At 44.0% G+C, this 24089-nt stretch overlaps 1 protein-coding gene across 3 annotated transcripts in view; it reads left to right on the top strand.

The window, feature by feature from the left end:
• Positions 1–24089, top strand: part of ZNF638 (zinc finger protein 638) — a 118511-nt gene that overhangs the window by 73325 nt on the left and 21097 nt on the right. For 2 of the 3 annotated variants that reach the window (XM_090035145.1, XM_090035148.1), the window contains exons 8-20: positions 420–551; positions 876–934; positions 1099–1145; positions 4350–4763; positions 4854–4922; positions 5193–5261; positions 6185–6237; positions 7782–7913; positions 8087–8215; positions 8760–8801; positions 10723–10863; positions 12332–12457; positions 23388–23434. In XM_090035145.1, the coding sequence (XP_089891271.1) occupies positions 420–551; positions 876–934; positions 1099–1145; positions 4350–4763; positions 4854–4922; positions 5193–5261; positions 6185–6237; positions 7782–7913; positions 8087–8215; positions 8760–8801; positions 10723–10863; positions 12332–12457; positions 23388–23434 (1460 nt within the window). The remainder of the gene's footprint in view (positions 1–419; positions 552–875; positions 935–1098; positions 1146–4349; positions 4764–4853; positions 4923–5192; positions 5262–6184; positions 6238–7781; positions 7914–8086; positions 8216–8759; positions 8802–10722; positions 10864–12331; positions 12458–23387; positions 23435–24089) is intronic. The other variant, XM_090035147.1, reaches the window with a different exon arrangement.

Genomic DNA, 24089 nt, shown 5'->3' with positions numbered 1-24089 from the left:
TCACTGGACTCTCCAATGTGTCCACATCCTGTCTGTAGTGGGGGGCCCACAGCTGGACACACGGCTCCAGATGTGGGCTCCCCAGTGGTGAATAGAGGGGAAGAATCACTGCCCTCCATCTGCTGGCAATGCTTCTACCAGTGCAGCCCAGGATGCCATTAACCACCTTTGCAACAAGAGCACACTTGAGTCCAAAAATATTGAAACCACTTCCTTAAACTGTCCTCATTGCTTCTAGATATGTAATATCCTATAGATCATTTTGCAAGAGCTTGGTATGTTAACTCTGACCTTCCAAGGTGTGAATCATGTGGTGTGAAGAGATCTGCTAAAAGAAAAAAAGCACCAGTGGGTTTCAGTTTTCAACATTAGGGCAAATAATTAAAATAGAAAAAGCCAAAACTTGCAATTTCTTTTAGGCCTTCTTAGAAATGAACTACAAAGAGGCAGTGATAGCGGCTGTGAAATATGGTGAAACGGTGCCAGTCCTGGTAAATGGGAAACGTGTGAAAATAAGTGTAGCAGAAAAACCAAAAACCGCTTCTGGCCCGGTAAGTCGGATGTTGAAGAGGAGAGAAATGCTTTGTTGTTTTCTTAAGGTAGCTTGCATTACAAAATTAGTGTTGAAAATGATATATATTCTCGGTAATTTAAGCTTACTGTGATTTCTTTCTTTAGAGGAGATTAGTCTAAATGTACAATTTTGTGTTTTTAAAATAGCCAGTTCTTTAGCTGCAGTTTTTGTTGCTTAATTATGGATAAAAATGGCTATTTGTGGATAGATTTTAATAAGCTTTTATGCTCTGGAAAGGGCCTATGTAGTAATAGAAAAGACTTAAATAAGGGTTTTTCTTATTTTTTCCTGTAAATTAAAGGTAAAAGTAACCATAAAGAAGACACCAGAGAATGTGAAAAAAGCTCCCCCAAACGCAAAGTAAGTGTTAATATACATGCATAAGTACCTCCCTGCTAGGAATTCTTTAAAACAGTAATGCCTGTAAATCATTTTTTCTTACTAATGTTTTTACATTTGTCAAATTGTTTTAACTATTACAAAACCCACCAGTCATTTCTCAACTTCTTTCTCTCTCCTACTAGAAAAGATGGAAACAAAACTACCGTCAAGATAACTAAGACTACTATAGGTGAGTTCTAGGCACTCTTTATCTGGTAATTCCTCCCCACCACCTCTTTTGGGAGGGAGTTGGTTTTTATTGTATTTTCTATTTTTTTTTTATATGGCTTGCACGTTTTCCCTCAAAGCCAGCTGGGGAAAATCGGAGTCTACAGTATGTGTGAGGAAAAGGGACCCTCCATAGGTCTGTAAATTTGATGGACAGTTGTTGGGGCAGGTGCAGAACTATGTCAGCATTCATTGAAAGATGTGACTTGATAAAAGCAGTGATGGTGTTGAATGTGAATACTGCCAAGGTGCTTGAAGTATGTGTTGCTGTTAATTCAGTTGATGTGTCTGCCCCTAAAGCATTACTGAATCCACTGCTCTGGCATGGAACCGTGCTGCTCGGGGAACTCTTTCACTTGAGTTGTAGATTTAAGTTTTTATCAATTTGTGGTAGCTAAACAAACAAAAAAAAACCCCAAACAAAACCGTAATGCTTTCTTATGACCCAGGATTTTAACTGCAGTGACCTTTCCTGACTAATCATTGCATTTTATGTATAGAAATTCCCCTGTCTGTATTTGCCCTTGTTTTCTTGTCTTCCATCATATTTAATAGGCAGAGCCATCCTGAGGGATGTGCAGGGCTTTGGGCATATCAGCCTGTCCAGGGCCTGAGCATCATTCTGGTTTTCTTCCTCTACTTGCTGTCTTGCTTACTTTGCTTTCTGCTCCTTGCCCTATCTACCACTGTAGTGCCAGTGCCCTCCATAATCTGCCATGTGGCTGACAGGCTGTGCATCCCACATGTATGGACTATGTGTCTCAGGTTGGCCTTTCCTGTTCTAACTGTTCACATGGAAGGCTGCTTTATGCCTGAAACCTTGTCCAGATTTTTTCTCCACTGTACGGTTAGGCCAGTAAAAGGTGCCACCAAAAGCCCTTGTCTCATTTCGTTATTTTCCGAAGTGGCTGTAGATAAGTCGTGGATGAAATGATTCCTTTGACTCATCTGGCCTTCATTGGTAACATACTTGGGACACTTGTAGGATTCAAAATGCAATATAATGTGAATATTGTTAATGGCTTGCTTTTAAAATCACAGAAAATGAGGGTGTGAAGGGACCCCAGGAGGTCACATCTAGTCCAACCCCATGCTCCAAGCAGGACCAACCCCAACTATACCATCCCAGTCAAGGCCGTACAATTTGAGTGCAGAAGTTTTTAAATAATTAAGTAAAAAAGTGGGTAAGAAACATGGTGCCAGCAGGCAATAGACCTACAAGCTTGACAGAGAATGAGAACTTGGATTCTTGAGAAAATATTCACAGAAGACTTTCCTTCTGAAGCAGAAGTGTTTAAGCTCTAAGGCAGTGAATCTTGACCCTTTTCCAGAGCCCTCCCTCTTGTCTGCTTGTGCCATGCCCCAAACATGGCTGTGGCAGTTGTTTTAATATGGTAATATCATCCTGGATAGACCTACTTACAGGTTCTGGAAGGTTTAGTCTTCGCCCACAAGAACAGTGAGGGAAGGCGGCCTCCGACAGACAGCGGGACATTTACATTGGGAAGCTGGAGTAGGATCTAGGCCATTCAGCTTTCAGCCATAGCCCCTCTGCCCTAGAATCTGGAATGAGCTTGCGCGACAAGTGGTGATATACTCTTATAAGGAGCCTGCTTTTTCATCCCAAAAGGAGAAAACAGTGAAAATAGACACCTGATATTGCAGGTTCTGGTACTGAAGTAAGGTGAAAATAGTAGTTCTTGGCAAGCTAGATGTTCTGTTTTGTTTACTACTTAGTATTAACGGTTAACACTGATCTTTTGTGAGTGCTGTTTATTTCCATCACGTTATCAAATGGGTTGGAGGAAATAATTGCTAATTGGCCAGGTTTTGCAGCATCTAGCATGAACAGTATCTGTCCTGGAAATCCAAATCTGCAGGTTTTAAGACCCCTTCCCCCCAAGGCTGTCCTTCACAGCAAGGAATTTGTCCTGTTTCTCAGTAAAGTACCTGTAACAAATGAAGGATCCTGCTTCTCAAACTGACTCTGGCCTCAAAATGGAAGGCCTAATGATTATTGAACATGTATAAAGTTTGGCAGTATATCAGCATAAAGAAAGGTCAGATCCTTTCTCCTAGGCTTTCATAGACATTAGGGCTGGAAGGAACCTTGGGAGATCAGCGAGTCCAGCCCCCCACCCCAAGGGCAGAAAGTCAGCTAGGGTCAAAGGATCCTAGCAAGATAAGTGTCCAATTGCTTCTTAAGGGAGTCCAGAGTAGGTGCTTGCACCACCTCTTGTGGGGAGTCTGTCTATTCCAGGCCTTGGCGCCTCAGACAATGAAGAAGTTTTTTTTCCTTATGTCCAGCCTAAAATGGTCTTGGAAGAGTTTGTGACTGTTGGTCCTTGTCATCCCTTGGGGCGCTCTGGTGAACAGGCATTTCCCCAGATCCTGATGCACACCCTGTATGTACTTATAGGCTGTCACCAGGTCACCCCTGGGCCTGCACTTTTCAGGCTGAAGAGTCCCATGGCTCTCAGCCTCTGCTCTCCTGCCCTCTGATCATGTGTGTGGCTCTTGTCTGGATTCTCTCAAGCTTCTCCACATCCTTCCTGAATTGTGGAGCCCAGAAATGGATGCAGGACTCCAGCTGTGGCCTCACCAAGGCAGAGTACAGCAGGAGGATGACATCCTGAGATTTACTTGAGAAGCATCTATGGATGCAAGCGAGAGCCTGGTTTGCTTTACCAGCTGCGACATCGCATTGGTGGCTCATGTTCATCTTGGCTGTTTTAATTAAAATGAATCTGCTCTGCCCAAGGAAGGGAGAAAAGATGGCTTGGGGTAGCGGGTCCTTTGGATTTGGTCTTTGGAGCTATTGGATCTGGTCTGCAGAGCTAGGGCTTCAGCAGCAAGGTGGGGCTTACCCCAGAGAGGAGTAGCTGGGTGCTTTGCCCAGGCAGCAGGAAGAAGCAACAGGAAGAAGAAACAGTGGTGTCCGGGTCCTAGCACCAATTCCCCCTTGTATTTGAGCTTGGTTATTCTGACTCACTGCTGCAAAACATTGCTGACTCCTAGTCTGAAAGACTGGGCAGTTGGTCCTTGGATTAACCATCCTGCAGGAACCATATTAGATTCTGTTTTTGTTTGCAAATTAGCCAGGTTAAATGTGTTGAAATAATAAGCAGTGTGTTCTCTCTTTTTTTTTTTTTTTTTCCTAATGCAGTAAAATCTAATGAAAAGAAGACTGTTGATCCAAAGAAGTCTGTAGGTCACGAGAAGAAGCATGGGGAACCTAAGAAGAAAGCTGCAGAGGGTAAGATCATAGAAGGTAAGAAAATTGCAGAAGCAAAGAAGCCTGGAGAAGGCAAGAAAATTGTAGAAGCAAAGAAGTCTGGGGAGGAGGACAAGCCTGGGGAAGACAAGAAAGCTGCAGAAGCAAAGAAGCCTGGAGAGGGTAAGAAAGCTGCAGAAGCAAAGAAGCCTGGAGAGGGTAAGAAAGCTGCAGAAGCAAAGAAGCCTGGAGAGGGCAAGAAAGTTGTGGAGACAAAGAAGGTGGTAGAGGGCAAGAAAACTGCGGAAATAAAGAAGGCAGCAGAGACCAAGCCCAAAGAAACAAGTAAACCCGCAGCTGTGCCAGGTAGATTTTGCCTGCTAATATCATCTAATTATTTTATTTTATGACATCAGTATTTATCTGCTTCGTTTGTTTGTTTGTTTTTTCTTTTAGAGCAAATTGTTCAATCTCCAGTAGTCGTGGCAGAATTGGATAAGTCAAAGGAGACTGTTATCAACAAAGGTAAATCTCTATTTCCCAGTTCGGTCATAAGCTGGTCTGCTTTTTTGCAAACTAAAGAATAGTATTTTACCACTAGGCGGGTAGTAAAACACTGGAACAGGTTACTCAGGGAGGTGGTGGATGCTCCATCCTTGGAGATTTTCAAAACTAGGCTAGACAAAGCTTTGGCTAGGGTGTTGTAGTTGGGGTTGGTCCTGCTTGGAGCTGGGGGTTGAACTAGATGTGACCTCCTGACATCCCTTTAACCCTAACTTTATGATTTTCATGCAGAAAATCTTGAAGCTAAAGTCAGTATTGAAGTGAAGACAGCTGAAAGTATTAAGAAGGAAAATGCTTCAGGTAGGTTCACGTATTAGATTGTAACACTTTTATATCAATGGGTGTGGGAAGGAGGGAATGAGATAAGAATATGAATGTCTTTGGTTTGCATAGTACTTAGATTTGTCCAGCACTTCTCATCTGTGCATCCAATGCAACATGAGAGATTTATTTACATGCAGTTAGAACAAAGCAGTAAGGGTTTCTACATACTTTGTTTCCAACACAGTCACCAGCTCGTTTAATCTCAGTTCCACAATTTACAAATCTAAATCGGCTCTTTTTGCAGTGCATCTTATCACTGAAGTTCTGATCAGTTTGTGACACTGTGGGGTTCAGGAAATAGCCAGTCTTTGCCCAGTCCTCAGGATCTGGCTGGGGGCAGTCCTGGCCCAGCAGTGGTACAGTTGAGATCTGGGGAATTGGATGCCCCATCCCAGAAACTGGGCATCCTGCCATGCATGATAGTTTTGGGAGTGGGGGATGAAGTTCCTCAGATCTCAGTCATGCCATTATGTTAACATGTGCCAGAAGCCTAAGGGAGCTTTCTCTAAACATGCCTGAATACCTTTTATATTTAATTGGTGTCCCCTTCTATTCTGGCGATGCTGCTCTCTGCCTTTATTAAGTATTCATCCCCTTTTGAGACTTTTTTTTTACTTGTCCTAGAGTGCACTGATGCAAATACAATTACATTTATAGTTGAGGCGCACAATTGTGATTTTGTGTTATGGAAAAAACAGATCAGACTAGAAAAATGAAATCATAAAACTTTAGGATGATAATTTCATGTTTAATTTGACACAGTTAAGCAACAAGCATTTTCATGAGACTATTTTGATAGGCGTTTTATAGATTTATAAACACACTTTCATGGTAGCTAAAGAAAGTTGCTAACCTAAAGCGTTCTCTCTCTCTCTCTCATTTTTAATTTTTTTTAAAAGAAGCTTCTGCAGAAACTACAAAGAAAGAAGAACCACCTGAGCCAGCCAGCATGGTTAGTTTTTCATGTTCAGCCCAAAAATGTTTCTTGAATCTGGGAAATAAGGTCAAATTCAGTGTTAGTAAAAAGAGGCTAAAGCAGATCCTCGGGTCTATATATACATATACACAGGACCTCCTAAAATTAGAGAATGTGGGGGAGAGGCAGATGTATGAATTAGACCATTTTTTTCACACTCTGGATTCATGTTTGAAATCTTTGGGTTTATTTTGTAACACACTTGTAGGTGTTTCATAGATTGTAAGGGGCTGGAAGGGACCTCGGAAGATCATTGGGTCCAGCCCCCCTGCACCAAGCAGGAAAGATAACTGGGGTCAGGTGACCCCAGCAAGGTGACTATCCAGTCTCCTCTTGAAGATTTCCAGGGTAGATGATTGCACCACCTCTGGACGGAGCTTATTCCACAGTCTGGACACCCTGGCTGTGAAGAAGTTTTTCCTAAAGTTGAGCCTGAATCGGTCTTCCAGGAGTTTGTGGCCATTACTCCTGGTTTTCCCCTTGGTGGGTGCCCTAGTGAACAGTTGCTCACTGAGCCCTTGATAGACCCCCCTAGTGTAGCGGTAAGCTGCTACCGGGTCCCCTCTCAGCCTTCTTTTACTCAGGTTGAAGAGTCCCAGATGCATCTTTCCTCGTATGGCTTGCTGTGTAAGACTCTGATCATACAGGTGACTCTCTGTACTGTCTCTAGCTTGTCCACATCTTTGTTAAAGTGTGGTGCCCAGAACTGGGCGCTGTACTCCAGCTGTGGTCTCACCAGTGCTGAGCAGAGTGGAAGAATTGCCTCCTTGTCTTTGCTGGAGATGCATCGATTGATGCATGCTTGCCCTGCTGGCTACAGCATTGCACTGTTGGCTCATACTCATACTGTGATCTGCTATTACCGCCCCGCCCCACCCCCCCCGGAGGTCTCTTTCATTGGTGGTGCTAGTCAGTTTGGTGTCACCAAGTCTGTAGGCATGTTGGGGGTTGTTTGTCCCGAAGTGCAGCACTTTACATTTCTCAACGTTGAACTTAATAGTCAGATTCCAATCCGCCCAGTTTGCCAGCCTGTCAAGGTCCATCTGTATCTGTAGCCTGTCTTCAAGCGTGTTGCACTGTTTGTGCATCTAACAGTGCAAATACTGTGTTGTATCCTGAAAATCATCTTGCATCTCCCCAGGGTGCTGCAGCACCATGATTGAGAATCACTGGTATAGAGCATTTTCCCCATTCTCTTGTGCTTTCTTCCAGGTCGGTTCATCATACCTGAAACTCCTTCTTTATTGTTTTGTATTTCCATAATCTGACACCTATGTATTTCTTTTTTGTTTAAACTTAACTTTGACATTTTCTGGGTTTGTAATGCTTGCTTTCGGATAATTACAGTATTCCTATGTGTGTTTAATCCTAAAATTACAGCTGTTAAACTATGCAGTTCAATATAGCTTTTATCTGGTGAAGAATGTACTTTTAAGCTAAAGAGCAAAAAAGCTATCTAGCAATTTGGATTTACACCACTGGTAAAGTGAGTGAATATCTGTACCTCTGTTTGTTTGCAGGATCTTGATGATATGTGTGTAGTTCTTATTTCAAACTTGCCTGAAAAAGGGTATTCTGTTGAGGAAGTGTCCAATCTAGCAAAGCCATTTGGAGGACTGAAAGATGTTTTAATTTTATCTTCTCATAAAAAGGTATTCTCATTTGTTTTTTAAAAAAATGGCCAATAGATTTAACATCCTCTAAATAAGCCCTTTGAGATATTTTTGTGAAACGTACTGATTATAATAAGCAAGAGGAGGGGGCAGTTTTGCTTTCATAATGTGCTTGGCAGGACACTTAGGCTCTTTTTTTTTCTGTTTAAAAGGCATATCTGGAAATCAATAGAAAATCTGCAGATTCCATGGTCAAATTTTATACCTGCTTCCCAATGTCTGTGGAGGGGAATCAGCTCTGCATTAATATGGTGCCTGAATACAAGAACATAAAAGATGAGGTTAGTGAAACTTATTCAAAACATATACTAAAAATAGAATAGTTAGCTTAATTAAAATCACTTTGTCCTTCTTCCCTGCTAGCCTGTGTCCCTATTCTAGACAAGCTCTCTATACTTAATATTCATTTGGATCTTGCTCTCTGAGTCTACTGGTAGCCTGTTTGCCATGCCTCTGCCCTCTTTTCCTTGAAAATCTTTTTATCCAGGCTATCTAACAGTACTTCTTTGAGTGTCTCATTTTTAGACTTGAAGACTGGTATTTTCCCTGTATCTTTTGTTGTTCCCTTTTCAAACATGTCAGTGAACAGAATTGCAAACATCTTGTTTTTGTAACAAGAATGCAAATTTCATAATGAAATTATTTTTGGGGGGTGGGGAGGGTTGGCAATATCAATCTAAAATGATCTTCAGAAATGTTGCTGCCTGTTTTAATATATTAAAACACAGTCTGAAAAAGTTGTTGGTAGAGTCAATGGGATTCTTTAACTTGCCAACCATTTTTTTTAAGTTTGGAAGTTTTAACCCATATTCCTTTTCTTTTTAGGAAGCTATATTTACTTCTATGATTAAAGATACCAACAGTAAGGTAATGTACACGCTTCTTTAAAAACAGTACAAATGTAGTCATTTTCATAATTTTACATTTCACAGCAGTTAGGTTGAGCATTATCAGTTACTTAAATTTATGTAAACACTTTTTTCATGTTTTATTTTAATTTTAATAATTTTAAGCAAGTCTCTTTTACTTTTTGTGTACATAAAGTGTAGAACATAAATAGTAATCAGAAGTCCATTGTAGTCAGTCAGGAAACCACATGGAGCACAGTCAAAGAGGGAGGAGAGCAATGGGTAAGCATGCCTGGACAGGCACCTTGTTGAGGTCATTTGAGCCCAATAACTTCCTGCCCACATCAGGGGACTGGATTTGATACTCTTACAGGTCCTTTTTGGTTCTGTGATTCTGTGCCCTTAACTTAGATGCAGAGTGTATGAATGCAGGTATTAAACATTCACCAAGAGTCCTAGGAGAACCTCTTTCATTCTGTTTGCAAATACTTGTCCTCCTCCAACCTTATTAAAGTCATAGAATGCTTGGCTCTCAAGGGCAACACTTCTTTTCTTTAAGCACTTATCCATCTTTTGTCCTACTGTTAATGCATATTCATGTTCAGTGCTTCCTGGGTTATTTTTTTAGTTTGCAGTATCCTTTGGGATTGTGTTTACACCCGGGATGTCCTTCTGTGCTCCAAAAAAGAAAATGAAGGCCTTGGTCATGCCACCTTCCCCCAATTCCTTCTCATTGTCTGTAACAGAGTCAGAAGTTGCAGTGTTTCTAACTGTGCATTGTGTATTCTTCGCTCTCTGTAGATAGCTAGAGACTGAATAAGTTGATACAGAAGTGATGTCACTTCCTTTCTTCCTTCTTTGAGGAAATTATCTTTACTTGGTGTCTAAGATCTTGGTACTGAGTTTAAATTGGTATGTCTCCAGACTTCAAAGGTTGATGTGAGAGGTAATAATGTCTTTAGATGATGGACATATCAGAGGTGCATTGAGTATATCTACTTTGCGTTCTTGTTATTCTCGGAGAGGAGAGTATGCCCTTTCCCGCCTGCTCTCATTTATATGCACCAGCAGTGAAGCATCTCCAGGGATATCCGCATGCAGCTACACTCACAACACCTGTCTCCTGTGCACTTGGGAGCAGCTGCATAGGGATGTTAACATACAGTGCAGACATGCTTGCTGTATCTGACTGAGAAGCGTGTGGCAGAAAGATGTTTTCAATACACTGTTTGTTTTTTAGAGAGCTCCGCAATCTTAACTAAACAGGCTGCTTTTGGAGAGATCCATGCATGTCTCTTCCTTGTTTGTGTGTTAGAAACACCAGAGCGCTCATCAAAGAATGACATGTCTGCTGCTTCTGCTCATGCTGTAAAAAGACTTGTCTTCCACCTCTAGTAAAAATGTGCGTGATAGGAAGAAAAGACAAAGGGTCTCCCTCAGGTTTCTTCTGGTTTTAAAAAGACATAAATTCTTTCAAGTCTTTGAGATTTGAGTAGCTCAAGACTCCCAAAAAAGGGTTCTAGCAACACCCCTCCAGATACTGGTCATTGTATCTAATAAGGACCCTCCTTTCTGGTACCGCATAAATCGCTCAGTGCTAAAATTACGTGTTAGAAGTACTCCTGGTATTGCTGTCATGTTATCAATGCCATCTGTCCATTTTCAGACCAGATGAGTTCTGTAAAAACTTACCTGCCATCAAAAGACCTTTTTGTATCCTTTGTGCTGGAGTCTCCCTCATTAGTGATGATGGAAGTGTCTCTGGCAGTATATTGGCAATCCGCCGCGCCGCCCCCCCCCCCCCCCCCCACTCCAGTACTGGGTATATGGATATTATCTCAGTTTTATATCCAGAGGATTTTACCATGACTGTCTTTGCTTGCCAGTTCAATTTATTAATTCTTCATTTCGGTTTTTGTATTTTTCTTTCCCATACTTAGGAAAATACAGAAACCCTGCACAATCAGTTTGTGCATCTTGGTAACTTACCAGATGATGGATACACAGAACTTGAAGTCGTCTGTGTGGGACTTCGATTTGGGAAAGTGGATCACTATATTGTGTTGAAAAATAAAAAGAAGGTAAATACTGTTCTTGGTGTATGAGGCCCTTCATCTGAAGGCAGAAGTGAGGGAAGAAAAGGTCATGTCACCTGATCTGGTGATCTGCCAAAACCAAAAATGTGCTACTGTTTTTAAGAGGTCAGCGTTTGAAGACTAAAATGTAGACCTTTGCTTCTCACTGGTGCTAGCATATCCTGCTTGCTGGAGAAAAGAAGGTTTTGTAGCTTGTTCCGGTCCTGAAGAGTGGAAGAATTTTGTCAGGCTCTGGAGAATCTTACGTTCTTATAGATACCCTTCCAAGTATGAGCCTTGGATATTGGAAATAGAGGTGCTAGAAGCTAAGAATTACAAGAGTTAATTTGAAATGTTGGGGAAAAAAATCTATTTAAGAATGTAAGGTGGGAATATTAAAATATCCTGTAGAATAATAATTGGTTAGAGAAATTCAGAATGCTACATACTGATGTCTTGAAATTAATGTTTTGAAATTGACTCTTTGTATTTTGTATTTTATACTTTTATTATCCATGTTTAATATTTTAGTAGCAGCTGTTCTTAGTCATTTTTAAAATAAAATAAGAAAGTGAAACGCATCCTGTTGTCAGGCAGGGATATGGAGCAAGCTGGATGCTTCTGGGTTTTCAAAAAAATCTTGTTGAGTATCCATTCCATTGAATCAGCATTTTCTGACAAAGTGATTCCATCAGAGATGCATCCTGATCGTTCCTGCTTAGGAACAGAAATGTTAGACCTGTCTGGAAAAAAATGTTTTTAGCTGGAGCGGCCTTTAACAGGTTACTACTGTCAGCTTAATATCACCTCTTTATCTGAAATTCTTATACCTATTATTATAGGTAACCACTGAAGTCATTATTACTGAACGAATGGTGGAGAGGAACTTCTTTTGTTTTTAATATGTTTGATGGACTTTATTGCTTTGCTGCTCTATTGTTGATAGTCAGACGTACTTCCTTTTTTATGCACCAACATAATGATAGCTCACTCACGTTAATGCATTTCCCCCAGCCCTGAAAAAAAGGGTATTAGGGCAATATCATAGTGAAACTAGAGAGTCAGAAGCTTGCACATACACTTGGGGAAGAAAAGTGAGTCCACCCAAATTTGATGGTGTTGCTTTTTATCGTTCCCAAAGACCATTTCAAACATCAGCTCAGGAAGGAGAAAGATCTTTAACATAATTATTTTAAAAAGAAGTTACATCCTTTGTTCAGATTTGGAATCCCTTTGATGTCCTATCAGAAGAATACCTTTTTCCCCTCAATGAATAAATAGAATATGTATAGAAATACTTGTAAAAACAGGAAAATGAATCTGATGTTATAGCAACTTTATTTGGTAAACCTCTGTTTGAGTTCTCAACTAAATAAATCAGACTTGAACAATAATTGCTACTTTGTTTTGGTTTTAAGCATTAACTATACCTGGAGAATAAAAAGTTATGGGTTTGTGTTTTGTTTTTTTTAAGGCAATTCTTCAGCTTGATAGTCCTGAATCAGCTAAATCTATGTACTGCTTCCTAAAGCAGTATCCGTATAACATGGGTGAAAACACATTGACCTGTACACTGTCACCAAAGAGAGATCCTGTGGAGGTAAGGTGATTCTTTTGATTATTTGGTGGAGTGGACCGGCTTTTCCCTAAGGTAAAATTGATACCAGTCTAAGATGCGTTTTGAGACTTGAACCTAAAGTTTGAGTACCTGTGACTACTACAGAAGTGTACTAAGATGCTAGTTTCTAGAATGGCATATTAATATTAAAATGCTGCTCAGTAATTTGCTTTTCCCTTATCTTTGCTGTATTTTTATTGCATATAGCATGTTCCCTGGATAATATTTGCACTTCAGTTTTTTTTGAAAGGCCAAAGGAATAAAAATAATCTCCAGCCCAGCTGCTGTTTCAAAATCAGTTTGTTGCCCTGCGGCCCACCTTTAAGCTACTTTCTTTTATAAAAGTTAATTTTAGAATATTGAACAGCTTTCAAGTTGTCTCTGAGGAAATTGGTGGTTATAGCTTAGATCAGGGGTCAGCAACATAGAGCCTGCAGGTTGGATGCGGCCTACCAAGAGATTACATCTGGCCTGCAAAGCTGGGGTAACAGTAGCAGCAGGGTTGCAAACAGTGGCCTGCCCTGGAACTGATGTGCCTTAATTTGGCCACCTGTTCCTAAAAGGTTGCTGACCCCTAGCTTCAAGGATCACCAAGTGCTGCTGATATGACATCCTGACAGCTTAGGGGAGACCAATTTAAAAGTCTCCTCTCCTCCAACTTTTCATTTCCCAGCTGCTTTTCCCCCCTTGTCCCTGTAAAATTTATTATCTTCTCTCTATTTGCTTCTTTCTCTCTCTGCTTCCATCTCTCCCATCATCCATTTAACAAAGGATGTATGGGGTATTTTATTACTTAGTTATGTGTTCCCACTTGTTTAGTGCTGGGAGTCCCTATGCAGCTTTGACACCCACAGCGCAGGTTGGTTGCTCAGCGCATAAGTGCCATACTGGGTCAGACCAGTGGTCCATCTAGTCCTCTATCCTGTCTCCAACTATGGGGCCGAGGAGCAGGGTGTTTTCCTGTCACTCCACTATGCACATCTCTGGGCAGAGTTTCACTGGGCAGTGTCCACAGGCTCTTTGGACTGATAGGCCACGTCCCCACAAGCGGGAACATGCGTTTCCTGGAGACGACTAGCAGCAGCGCACATCTGTGTTGCTGCTAGTTGTTCCTGGGGAATGCCCCTTAACATGCACTCTGGCGTGCGGCAAGTTACTCCAGGTAGGGGAGGGGAGGCTGGGGATTTATCTGGGGTCCTGGGGGTCCATCAGTGGTGAGCCAAGCGTGCAGAGCCTGGCCAGCGGCTGGAGCTTGGCTCTGGCTGGCTGGCCAGGCTCTGGTTTTGGGCAGTGCACAGGTTTTTTGTTTTGTTTTTTTTTTGACACTGGGCTCTCCTCCCCACCCCCTGTATTGCAAATTAGCAGCATAGCAAATGCCTGCATGTGGAGTACATGCAGTTTGCAGTGCCTCAGATGGGTCCTCAGTGCCCCAAACTGCATATGTGTGCTTGTCTGAATGCACCCATGGGCGCTGGCCAGTGTGCTGTTTGGTTTCCACACTTGGATCCCTTGTTATGAACCTGTGACCATCCCTCCCATCCCTGTTTTCTCTTTGGTTGTCCCAAAAAGTCTGTTATGCTCCTAGTGGCCTCCCTAATTGAGGGAGACTTATAGTTCTCTTTGGCACAAGCCCAGCATGCAGGGTGTAAGAAGTAGGCTTGTCTCTGATGGGCAGGAATGTACTTGTTTGTCACAGATCAAAAAAAAATGCCACGCATGAGAGGGGGCTCTAGTTTGGGCTTCCTGTCGTACCTTTTTTTTGTCCCCTGGACTCTGGGACTTGATGTATGCGTTTCCCCCCAGTTTGGGTGATGATACCTAGGTTTCTGAGGAAACTGAGACAGGAAGTTTGATTTATGATCACAGTAACTAGTTGGTGACCCTCTTCTGCTCTGCCCCTGCATGGCTCTTCTACATATTGATTGCAGCCCATACCTAGATCCCAGTTTGATAGTCTGGATTTGAAACCATTTGGCTGAAGTTCAGACTGGTCCACGCCAAACCAGGAACACCTCAACTGCATTCACTTCTATGACACTAAGTAATAGGTTTTGTTTTTGGGCTGTTGCCACAAGCCCCTTCCCTTGACCGTGCCCATCTCAGCACTGTAGCAATATTCGACTATTTGCAGTCATCCAGTATTCAGAATTTTTCTCATGGTCCAACAAACATTTATATACAATTTCTGCGTGGCTCCTGCGTATCAGGGACCATGCTTTATTTTCCCACCTTTTAGTGTCTGAATTCCTTCAGGGTTTTATTCTGGATTTTTTTTTTCCAGCTTGGGAGTCTCTCTTTTCTCTTGAAATCTCAAAATATAATATTAATAGATTTTACCTGCTCCCCACTTATGAGCCAGTTATTAGACTGAAGGATAGAAAAGATTGAAGGCCTCGTGGCAGGTCACCTGGATGCAACATTTCATGAAAACAAATGTATCTTCTTGCTTCTGCCCATGTTCCTCCATAGAACAGGTTCAGAATTGTGTATGAAGCAGTTCATGTGTTTCCCAAAGGTTGGGGCGGGGGGAACCCTTTCACTTGTAAATCTTAGTCTGTTTGGAAAACCAATTTAAATTATATCACCAGAAAAAGTCTCTTGATAGGATAAACCTCATTTCTACAAGTGCAGCTTCCTCGTATAGCTCTGCCAGCCTAGAACTGCTGCAGGTAGGAATGCAGATATCATTTTTAAAATGTATTAGTTTAACTGTCTCCAATTTATATTGCTTAAATGGTGAACCATTAGCTTAGTGACCCCTGGCAGGAATGTCCCCAGCCTCTTTATGTCTTCATCGTGTACCCAGCACTGTGTGGGCCCCAGGTGACTTTTGTAGAGAGCCAGGGGGAGGGAGCGACAGATGTAGCTGGTCTGCTAAGGGATGCTGCCCAGCTGCAGAGCTGTGGCTTCCCCTTACCCCCATGGGCAGGGGCTGGGTCTGCAGACAGAGCCAGGACTGCAGCCTTCTCCTATGCCTGTATCCTGCCTCCACAGGGAGGGAGGAAGGTGCTGAGCCTTTCCACTGCAGCAGCAAGACTCCCGGCCTCACAGTGGGTCTGTCTGACCGGCCTGCTTGGGGCCTGGGCATGCTTGTGCCACTGCAGCACCATGGCAGCTGGAGCAGGTGACACTGGGTCTGAGGGGTTGTCACTGGCTCCTGGCACGGGGAGTGTGGCCCTAAGGCAGAGCGGTGCAACAGCTCCAGCCTGGGAGGCTGCTGTTGTAGCCGTAACGCACTGTCCAGGATCTGTGCTGCGCCACACGTTCCACCCCCACCCCAGCAATGCTGGGAGTCTCGCTGCTGCCGGGGGAAGGCCCTGTCTGACCCCTGTGGGATGGGGGGATGGCACCTCCCTCCCACCATCCCTCTCTGTGGCAGTGGCATCCAGGCACAGGACAGATCTACAGCCCCAGTTCCTACACGTGGGAGTGAGGGGAAGCCACAGCTCCACATCTGGGCAGAGCCCCCTAGTAGCTCGCCTGTGCTCACCATCTCCTACCCATGGCTGCCTGCCAGCAATTTGGGGCCCACACGGTGCCGGGAGCATGGTGAGGACAGAAGGGGCCCAGGCCATTCCTGCCAGAAGTCACTAAATAGCTAACAGTATAACTAAAATCATTATTTAACTGTTTACAGCCCTAATGGCACATTCTTCTGTTGCATGACAGAAGTCCTATGCTTCTGTATTAATGAAGGAAATGTTGGGCTCGATCTGCTCTCGGGTGGGGTTGCAGGAATAGCTGCAGCACAGGCATGGGACGATCAGACAGCGCTGGTCAAAAGAAATCCAGACTTGTGCATGCTGACTGCATATGGACCAAGAGCGGCACCCATCTTGCACTGCATCTTGAAGAACCTCAGTTGCTGCAAAATAACCATTCTTGGTTTAAAGGGTGGCCACCCTGTGCCATGCAGTGGATGGGAGGGGGCAAGCGACCCAGCAGCAGATTGGGGAGGGGGCAGAAAGAGCAGTAGATCAGGTTGGGGGCTAGGTGGGAAACTTGGGGAGGGTCTAGGGCTAATTTGTGACCTGCCTGCCAAAAACGTTGGCCTTCACTGCTTTAAACTTTTCTCAGATATATTTAACTTGCCTTGTGCCACAGTTGGACAGAAATAACACAGGAGCAGGAGTTTGGTCTGCTGATCTGCCTGACGGATAGTAATATTTTCCTAGTAATGTTGTGTTAATCCAGTGCACTGTAGCATTAACGCATGAAAAGAAGAGTCAGTTTAAATTGGAGACTTGCAATGGAAAAAGCTAGTCTAATAAAGAAGTAGCTAATTTATTGCTAGGTAAGTGCTTTCATTCTGTAATATCCTGTCAGGTTGCTTAGAAGTAATTTCCATTACTATCCTGTATGATACTGATTCTGTTGTAAGAAAAAAGGGATCCAAGTTTATACCTTCTCTTAGGAGCATCCTATGTTATTTCATTCTGAGTTAATGGACTACAGCAGTTCAGAAAATGTAGAGCAGTATTAGTAAACTGCCTATTAGGACTGAAAAATAAATACCAACTTATGCAAATGCTGACAAGTAAGATGAAGGAGCATCTTTTGACGAGACATTGTGGAGCCAGTGTAAGATGCAAGTGTGCTTTCTCTAGCCATTGTACCAGCAGAGCATGGCTTTGTCACTCTCCATGTTGAACGAGGTTATTGCTCAGTGCAAACAAAGAGCTGTTTTCAGCATTCTGTTTTCAAAGCAGTGTTTTTCCTGCTGTGTAATTTGGATGAAGTTGAGGGGGTGGGTCTGATTTAGAAAATACTAGCATCTCTATAGCAGCAACTGTGCCTGAGAGAGTGGCAGGAGTAGTAATGTTAGGACTAGAAGAGGCAAGCGCTTTTACCATTGGGATACATTGCAGGCTGACCCAGATATGGGAGGCTGGGTTTCGGAATAACGGCACAAGTGTAGGGGGTTCAGAGTTGGGAGCCCAAGAGCTGAAGAGGTTGCAGTACCAGGGGTTAGACAGAGATCCAGGTGGGAGCTGGAGACCATAAGCTGGAGGGGCAGTGGGAATGAGACTAGGAACCAAGGATCAGGAACCAAAGCAGCAAACTCGGAGGTAGAACCAGGAGCCAGGTCTGGGAATCAAGCACCAAGACTTAGGAGCAAGCAATCAAGAGCCAGGACTAGGAATCCAGAGCCCTGGGGCTAGACAGTGGGAACACCCATCTTGCTGAGCATCCACAGAGAAGTGCCATGCATCACTTCAACAGGGGCCAGCTGCGAGCAACCTGGCAGCTAGTGCCACCCAGGCGATCAGGGCCATCTAGGCACTTGTCTGTCTGCTGCCCTGACTCTTGGTAGTATGAAAATGTCTGATCTGTGTTTTCTGATGCAATAGTAAAAATGCCTAGAGCAGTACTCTGTAGGGTGCTGGTCTCTAATGGGGTTCAGTAATTTGGTGGCTGTTGTGTAAAGTGAGACAACCCTATCAATATAAACACACCTCTGAAGATGACCCATATCGTTGAACGTGAGGTTAGTGTTTTGGTGCCTTCCAGCCTCATGAAAGCAGCAGATCCCACAGTTTTACAACCATGCTTAAGGGAATATTGTCAGGTTAAAATAATAGGCTATCTTGAGGAGTTACTAATAAGCAGGGATCCTGGGTTTTTTATTTTAAAAAATCACCAATTTTCAGTTAGAAAAGTAATCCCAAATCCACATTTTTCCATGATTTAAATGAAACACCACTAATATACAGTGGTGTTTCATTTTAATCATGGAAAAATGTGGGTTTGGGGTTACTTTTCTTTTTAACAGATAACTGGGGACTTTTCTACATCAGAGAAAACCAAGATCCCTGCTAATAAGTTATTAGAGCAGAAAACTTTAAGCTCTACACTTCCATTTTATGTTTTACCTTTTGTGTCATAAAATTTGGAATCAAGTTCACTTGCAGGCTGTTGTATACTAACCCAGTGTGTCATTTACAAGTATGCCAAGGGAATGCTTGCTTTTTAGGTTTCCATTGTATTATTTTGCAAAAGCTTCTTTTTACAAAACCTAGATTTGGGCCTAATTAAACAGTGTATAGTACTGCAGTAACTAATCCAGTTCCAGTGTGTGCGAATATTTCATAGACATCAGGGCTGGAAGGGACCTCGGGAGATCATTGAGTCCAGCCCCCCGCCCAAAGGGCAGGAAGTCAGCTGGGGTTATAGGATCCCAGCAAGATAAGCATCCAGTTTACTCTTGAAGGTGTTCAGTGTAGGTGCTTGAACCACCTCCGCTGGCAGACTGTTCCAGTCCTTGGGGGCTCGGACAGTAAAGAAATTCTTCCTTATGTCCAGCCTGAAACGGTCTTGCAGTAGTTTATAACCGTTCGACCTCGTCATCCCTTGGGGCGCTCTGGTGAACAGACGTCCCCCCAGATCCTGGTGGTCACCCCTGATAAACTTCTAGGTGGCCATCAGGTCACCCCCGAGCCTGCGTTTTTCCAGGCTAAAGAGTCCCAAGGCTCTCAGCCCGTCGGCGTAAGGTCTGTTTTCCTGCCCTCTGATCATGCGCGTGGCTCTCCTCTGGACTCTCTCAAGCTTCTCCACATCCTTTTTGAATTGTGGAGCCCAAAACCGGACGCAGTACTCCAGCTGCGGCCTCACCAAGGCCGAGTACAAAGGGAGAATGACGTCCGGGGATTTGCTCGAGAAGCATCTATGGATGCACGCCAGCGTTTTGGTCGCTTTACTAGCCGCAGCATCGCATTGCAGGCTCATGTCCATCTTGTGGTCAATGATGACCCCCAAGTCTCTTTCTTCTATAGTGCTATCCAACGTAGCACTGCCGAGCCTATAAGGATGCTGCAGGTTTTTCCTCCCAAGGTGGAGAACCTTGCATTTTTCGGTGTTAAACACCATGAGGTTCTCGTCCGCCCATTTGCTGAGCTTGTTAGGATGTTAACTTCCATGCTGCCATCAAAAATCTGGACTTTGAGTATGTTTGTCAGCACTTGCAGTTCTTTTGTCATATGTTGCAGTCTGAGAGGGAATTTCCTGACTTGGTGTCCTGGTACTGGAGAGGTGGTGCCCTTCCCCTCCCATTTTCCACTGTTCCTCCATACCAGCTATTTCTTTATGCATCATCTTTTTTCTGAGGCTTAGCACATGACATTCATACTGGTGGTGTACACTGAACTAAAATACAATGTAATGTGGAGAAACAAAGTAGCTATATAGGAAGCTATAGATATATAGGAAGGCTAAAGCAGCACTGGAGTTTAGATTAGCTTCTGGGATTAAGGATAACAAAGTCCTTCAAGTATATAGGTAGCAAGAAGAAGTCTCAGGGTAACACTGGACCCCTACGGGGCAGGGCAGGGCAGTTGGTGATGGAGGCGCGAGAGAAGGCCGAACTCTTCAACAGGTTCTTTGCTGCCGTGTTCCTGTCCGCTGACAACGGGGTGCTCTCAGGTGATGGTGTAGAGAAGCCTGGGAAGGCTGCGAGTCCCCTGACTGTTAGTTCAGACCTAGTTAAGGATTACCTGGAGGGCTTAGATGTGTCCAAGTCGGTGGGCCTGGGTGACCTTCATCCGTGGGTGCTGAGGGGATTGGCTGGTGTCATTGCGGAGCCATTGGCATGGCTGTTGGAGGACTCCTGGTCCTCGGGCCAAGTCCCTGAGGACTGGAAAAGGGCCAATGTGGTCCCTATTTCAAGAAGGGAAGGAAGGAAGAGCCTGGCAACTACAGGCCAGTCAGCCTCACTTCTATCCTGGGGAAGGTCTTTGAAAAAGTGATCAAGGGCCACATTTGTGAGAGCCCTGCAGGGGAAGGGATGCTGAGGGGTCACCAGCACGGGTTCGTGCCAGGCCGATCCTGCCTGACCAACCTGGTCTCTTCCTGTGACCAGGGAACAAAGACCCTAGATGGGAGGGAGGAAGTCGATGTCGTCGTCTTGGACTTCCAGAAGGCTTCGACACAGTGTCCCCCCCAGTTCTGGTGGGCAAGCTGAGGGGCTGCGGCATGGAGGAATGCACGGTCACACGGGTGGCAAACCGGCTCCGGGGGCGCACCCAGAGTGGGGGGGTGGACAGGTCGATGTCGACCTGGGGCGTGTGGGCAGTGGAGTCCCCCAGGGCTCGGTCCTTGGGCCGGTGCTGTTCAAGATCTTCATTAGCGACCTGGACGAGGGGGTGGAGAGCACCCTGTGCAAGTTTGCTGATGACACCAAGCTGTGGGGTAAAGCGACTACACCGGCAGGCAGGGACTGCGTCCAGGCAGACCTGGACAGGTTAGAGAAGTGGGCGGATCTGAACAGGATGCAGTTCGACAAGGACAAGTGCAGGGTGCTGCACCTGGGGAGGGGGAACCAGCATTGTGGCTATAGGTTAGGGGCTGCCCCTCTCGGCAGCACAGGGGCAGTGAGGGATCTTGGGGTCAGGATTGACTCCAGGATGAATAGGAGTCGCCAATGCAACGAAGCAGTAGGCAGAGCCGACCGCAGCCTGTCCTGCATCAACAGGGGCATCACTGACAGGTCCAGAGAGGTCTTGCTCCCCCCCCATGCGGCGCTGGTCAGGCCACGCTGGAGTCCTGTGTCCAGTCCTGGGCGCCGCACCTCACGAGGGACGTGGGGAGCCTGGAGAGGGTCCAGAGGAGGCCACGCGTATGGCTGGGGGCCTCCGTGGCCAGCCCTATGAGGAGAGGCTGAGGGACCCGCATCTCTTCAGTCTCCGCAAGAGGAGACCGAGGGGGATCTTGTGGCTGCTACAACCTCATCAGGGGCCAGCAGCAGGGACTCGGGAACGTCTGTTCCCCAGGGCCCCCCTTGGAGTCACCAGGAACAACGGCCACAAGCTGCGGGAGGAGAGGTTGAGGTTGGATATTAGGAAGAACTACTTCACGGTAAGGGTGGCCAGAGCCTGGAATAGGCTCCCCAGAGAGGGGGTGCTCTCACCTTCCCTGGGGATCTTCACAAGGAGACTGGACAGGCACCTGGCTGGGGTTGTATGACCCCTGCCCCCCCCAGTGCTTCTTCCTGCCCACGGCAGGGGGTCGGACTAGATGATCTGTCTAGGTCCCTCCCGACTCAGTGATTCTGTGATTCTATATTTGGGGAAATGCACCAAAAGGCTCTTGCTACTATACTTCATTGGCAGGGAGCAGGGGTGTGGGAAATAAGTCTGTTGCCTAGAGCTTTTTACGCTGTGATGACCATGTGGTGTTCTTTAACCTTTTTAGACTCAAGGCGCCCTTCCATAATTTTTCTGAATTTGGCAGCATCTCAATTAAAAAGATATTTTCACGCATTTTTTTACTATGGAAAAGTGATAGAGCAATTCTTCTGTTACAGAGAACTCAGACCAGAAAAGGTCCTAATATTTTTAACACTACGGGTTCCTGTTTTGAAATGTCTGGGTTGATCTTGTGAATCATGTTTGCACACCTAACAGTGCTAACGTTGCTTAGGTGGCATCCTTAAATGGATCTCATGATGCACCAGGTGAGAATCACTGGTCTTGAACGAAGTTACCCCAAAATAGATGGTGGGCGAACAGTTCTGGCACCAGTGTAGTTCTACCCCTGGTTATTCTCAAGTAATGCTGTAGCAGAATAAGGTGAGTTGCAGTGTACGGACCTTCACTGATGTTAGCCATTCCTTTTTTTTTTTTTTCCACGCTGTGATGAACATGTGGTGTGCCCAAGCCCTGAATTATACTGCTGAAAAGGATTTCCAGCATTGTCAGGCCCTGCTTGGAGCAGGGGGTTGGACTAGATGTGACCTCCTGAGGTCCCTTACAGCCCTCATTTTCTATGATGCTCTGATTGTCCAGATAGCATAAAAGCACAGACTGCTAATTCCCATTGCTCCAGTGCATTTTCTAAACAAATATTTCTTGGAACAAATTAAAAAGTAAACCAACATCAGCATTTTAACAGTTTTCTTCCTTCCATGCATGACCTAGTTATGATGTGCGCAGTTAGGCTTTCCTCGTCATTTAGTACTAAAATAAAATACTGTGTGAAGTGGGTGGGAAGAGAGTGATGGCATTTAAATGATGACACTTGATAAAGCCAGTGGGGTCTGTATCAGTTGTTGACATCTGGAATTGGCTTGCAGCGCTGTGTAAAGGTGAGGTTCTTAACTTCGTTTGATACAGCATTGTTCCAAAAACTCCTTTTGCTCTGAACTGGAGCTCAGCACTTCCATTTTTAAAGTCCTCCTCACAGCTTGCAAGGTTGAACATTTACCCACCACCATAGCAGCTGCACAGCTTGGGTTCTTTCCTGATTTGTCTTTTAGAGGACATCATTCTTAAATTTTAAAAAGGGAGTTTGTCCAAAACAATTAAGCAAAAAGGCCTAATCATCCTCTAAGAAACAGCATCACAGAAACAAAACACATCAGCACATTCTGGAGAGTGGAATCAAGGCTGGGGTTTGTTACAGCTGTAACATTTGTTGGATTTGGGACATAATATGTCTTTAAATAGAGTACTCTAATATATGTCCTCAGCAGTACATGATCTGCCTGTCAGACAAGCCATAGTTCAGTCTGAGCTCTGCAGCTGTTACACTGAGGATGCTAAGGACCTGAAAGAGGGTGCTGCCTGGAAGAGATGTGTATTTAAAACCCCCACCTGCAAATGTAATGAACACCAAATGTTAAATATTTTCAAAGCCAGCTCAGTCATAAAAGCCACAAGATATTAAGATGGTATACCACATGTTCTACAGAAAAAATATTTATTGGTTAGCTACTTCACTTGTCACTTTGTAAGTTGGACTTCTGCGTTCTTTTATGTGAAATGTGTTCTGTAATGGCAACTAGTTTTAGAAGTTTACTCATCAGATCTTTCTGTTGTAGTCTGGTGTATGCTACTTTTAACCAGATTTATGTGAATTTTTTTTTTTGTGCTGCCACTTCTGAATTTCTTAGTTGTTCAGTGTTGATTTTATCTTACAGTCTGAAGTGAAAAAAGAGGTGAAGAAACAAGAACCAGTTAAAGGAAGGTATGTCTTTCAAATATTTAACTTAAATTTCTGTACATGCTGGTTGAGAAGTGGCCATCCAGATTGCTTAAGTAGACATGTACATCTCCCTTGGAATTAAGCTATATACATGGCAGAAAACTGCAGTTTATCATTTGGAGATGTGTAAAATCAATACTGTCAGTTCCTCCTTTAATTTTGTCCTTATCTTGTATATCAGCTGCTCGCTGTCTTTGTTAGCATATAGATGGTAAAGTATGCGTTTGCCTGAGAGTGAGGTTTGAATGAGCATAGAGAAACAGGGTTAAATCCTGGTTTGTTGAACTCCCTCCAGTATGAGCTTGAGGTCAAGGTGTTTATCCTGTCTCCTTAAATTACAAGAGATTCAAATTGCTTAAAAACTCCTTTTATTCATGTTGATGAATAAATTGCTTCTGTTTTTCATCTCTTGGTACTTTCTTCTGTCAAAGCACTTTCTTCACTACTTCTGTTTACAAATGCTAAAAAAAAAATAGATTTCACTTCCATGTCTCACTTTTCTAGGTTAATTAATACTTCCACTGAATTAATGCAGGTCACTGAATGGATAATATAAAATTAGCCAAGATATTTTTCTGTAATAGATCAGAATCCAGAAAAAGGAAATAATTATTTTGCAATATTCCAAGATAAAATT

This window comes from Crocodylus siamensis, chromosome 2, assembly GCF_052110815.1.
Source record: "Crocodylus siamensis isolate JL-2025a chromosome 2, ASM5211081v1, whole genome shotgun sequence".
NCBI classification, from domain to species: Eukaryota; Metazoa; Chordata; order Crocodylia; family Crocodylidae; genus Crocodylus; species Crocodylus siamensis.
Note: the sequence above shows the minus strand (reverse complement) of the source record. Positions and strands in the feature narration are given on the sequence as shown.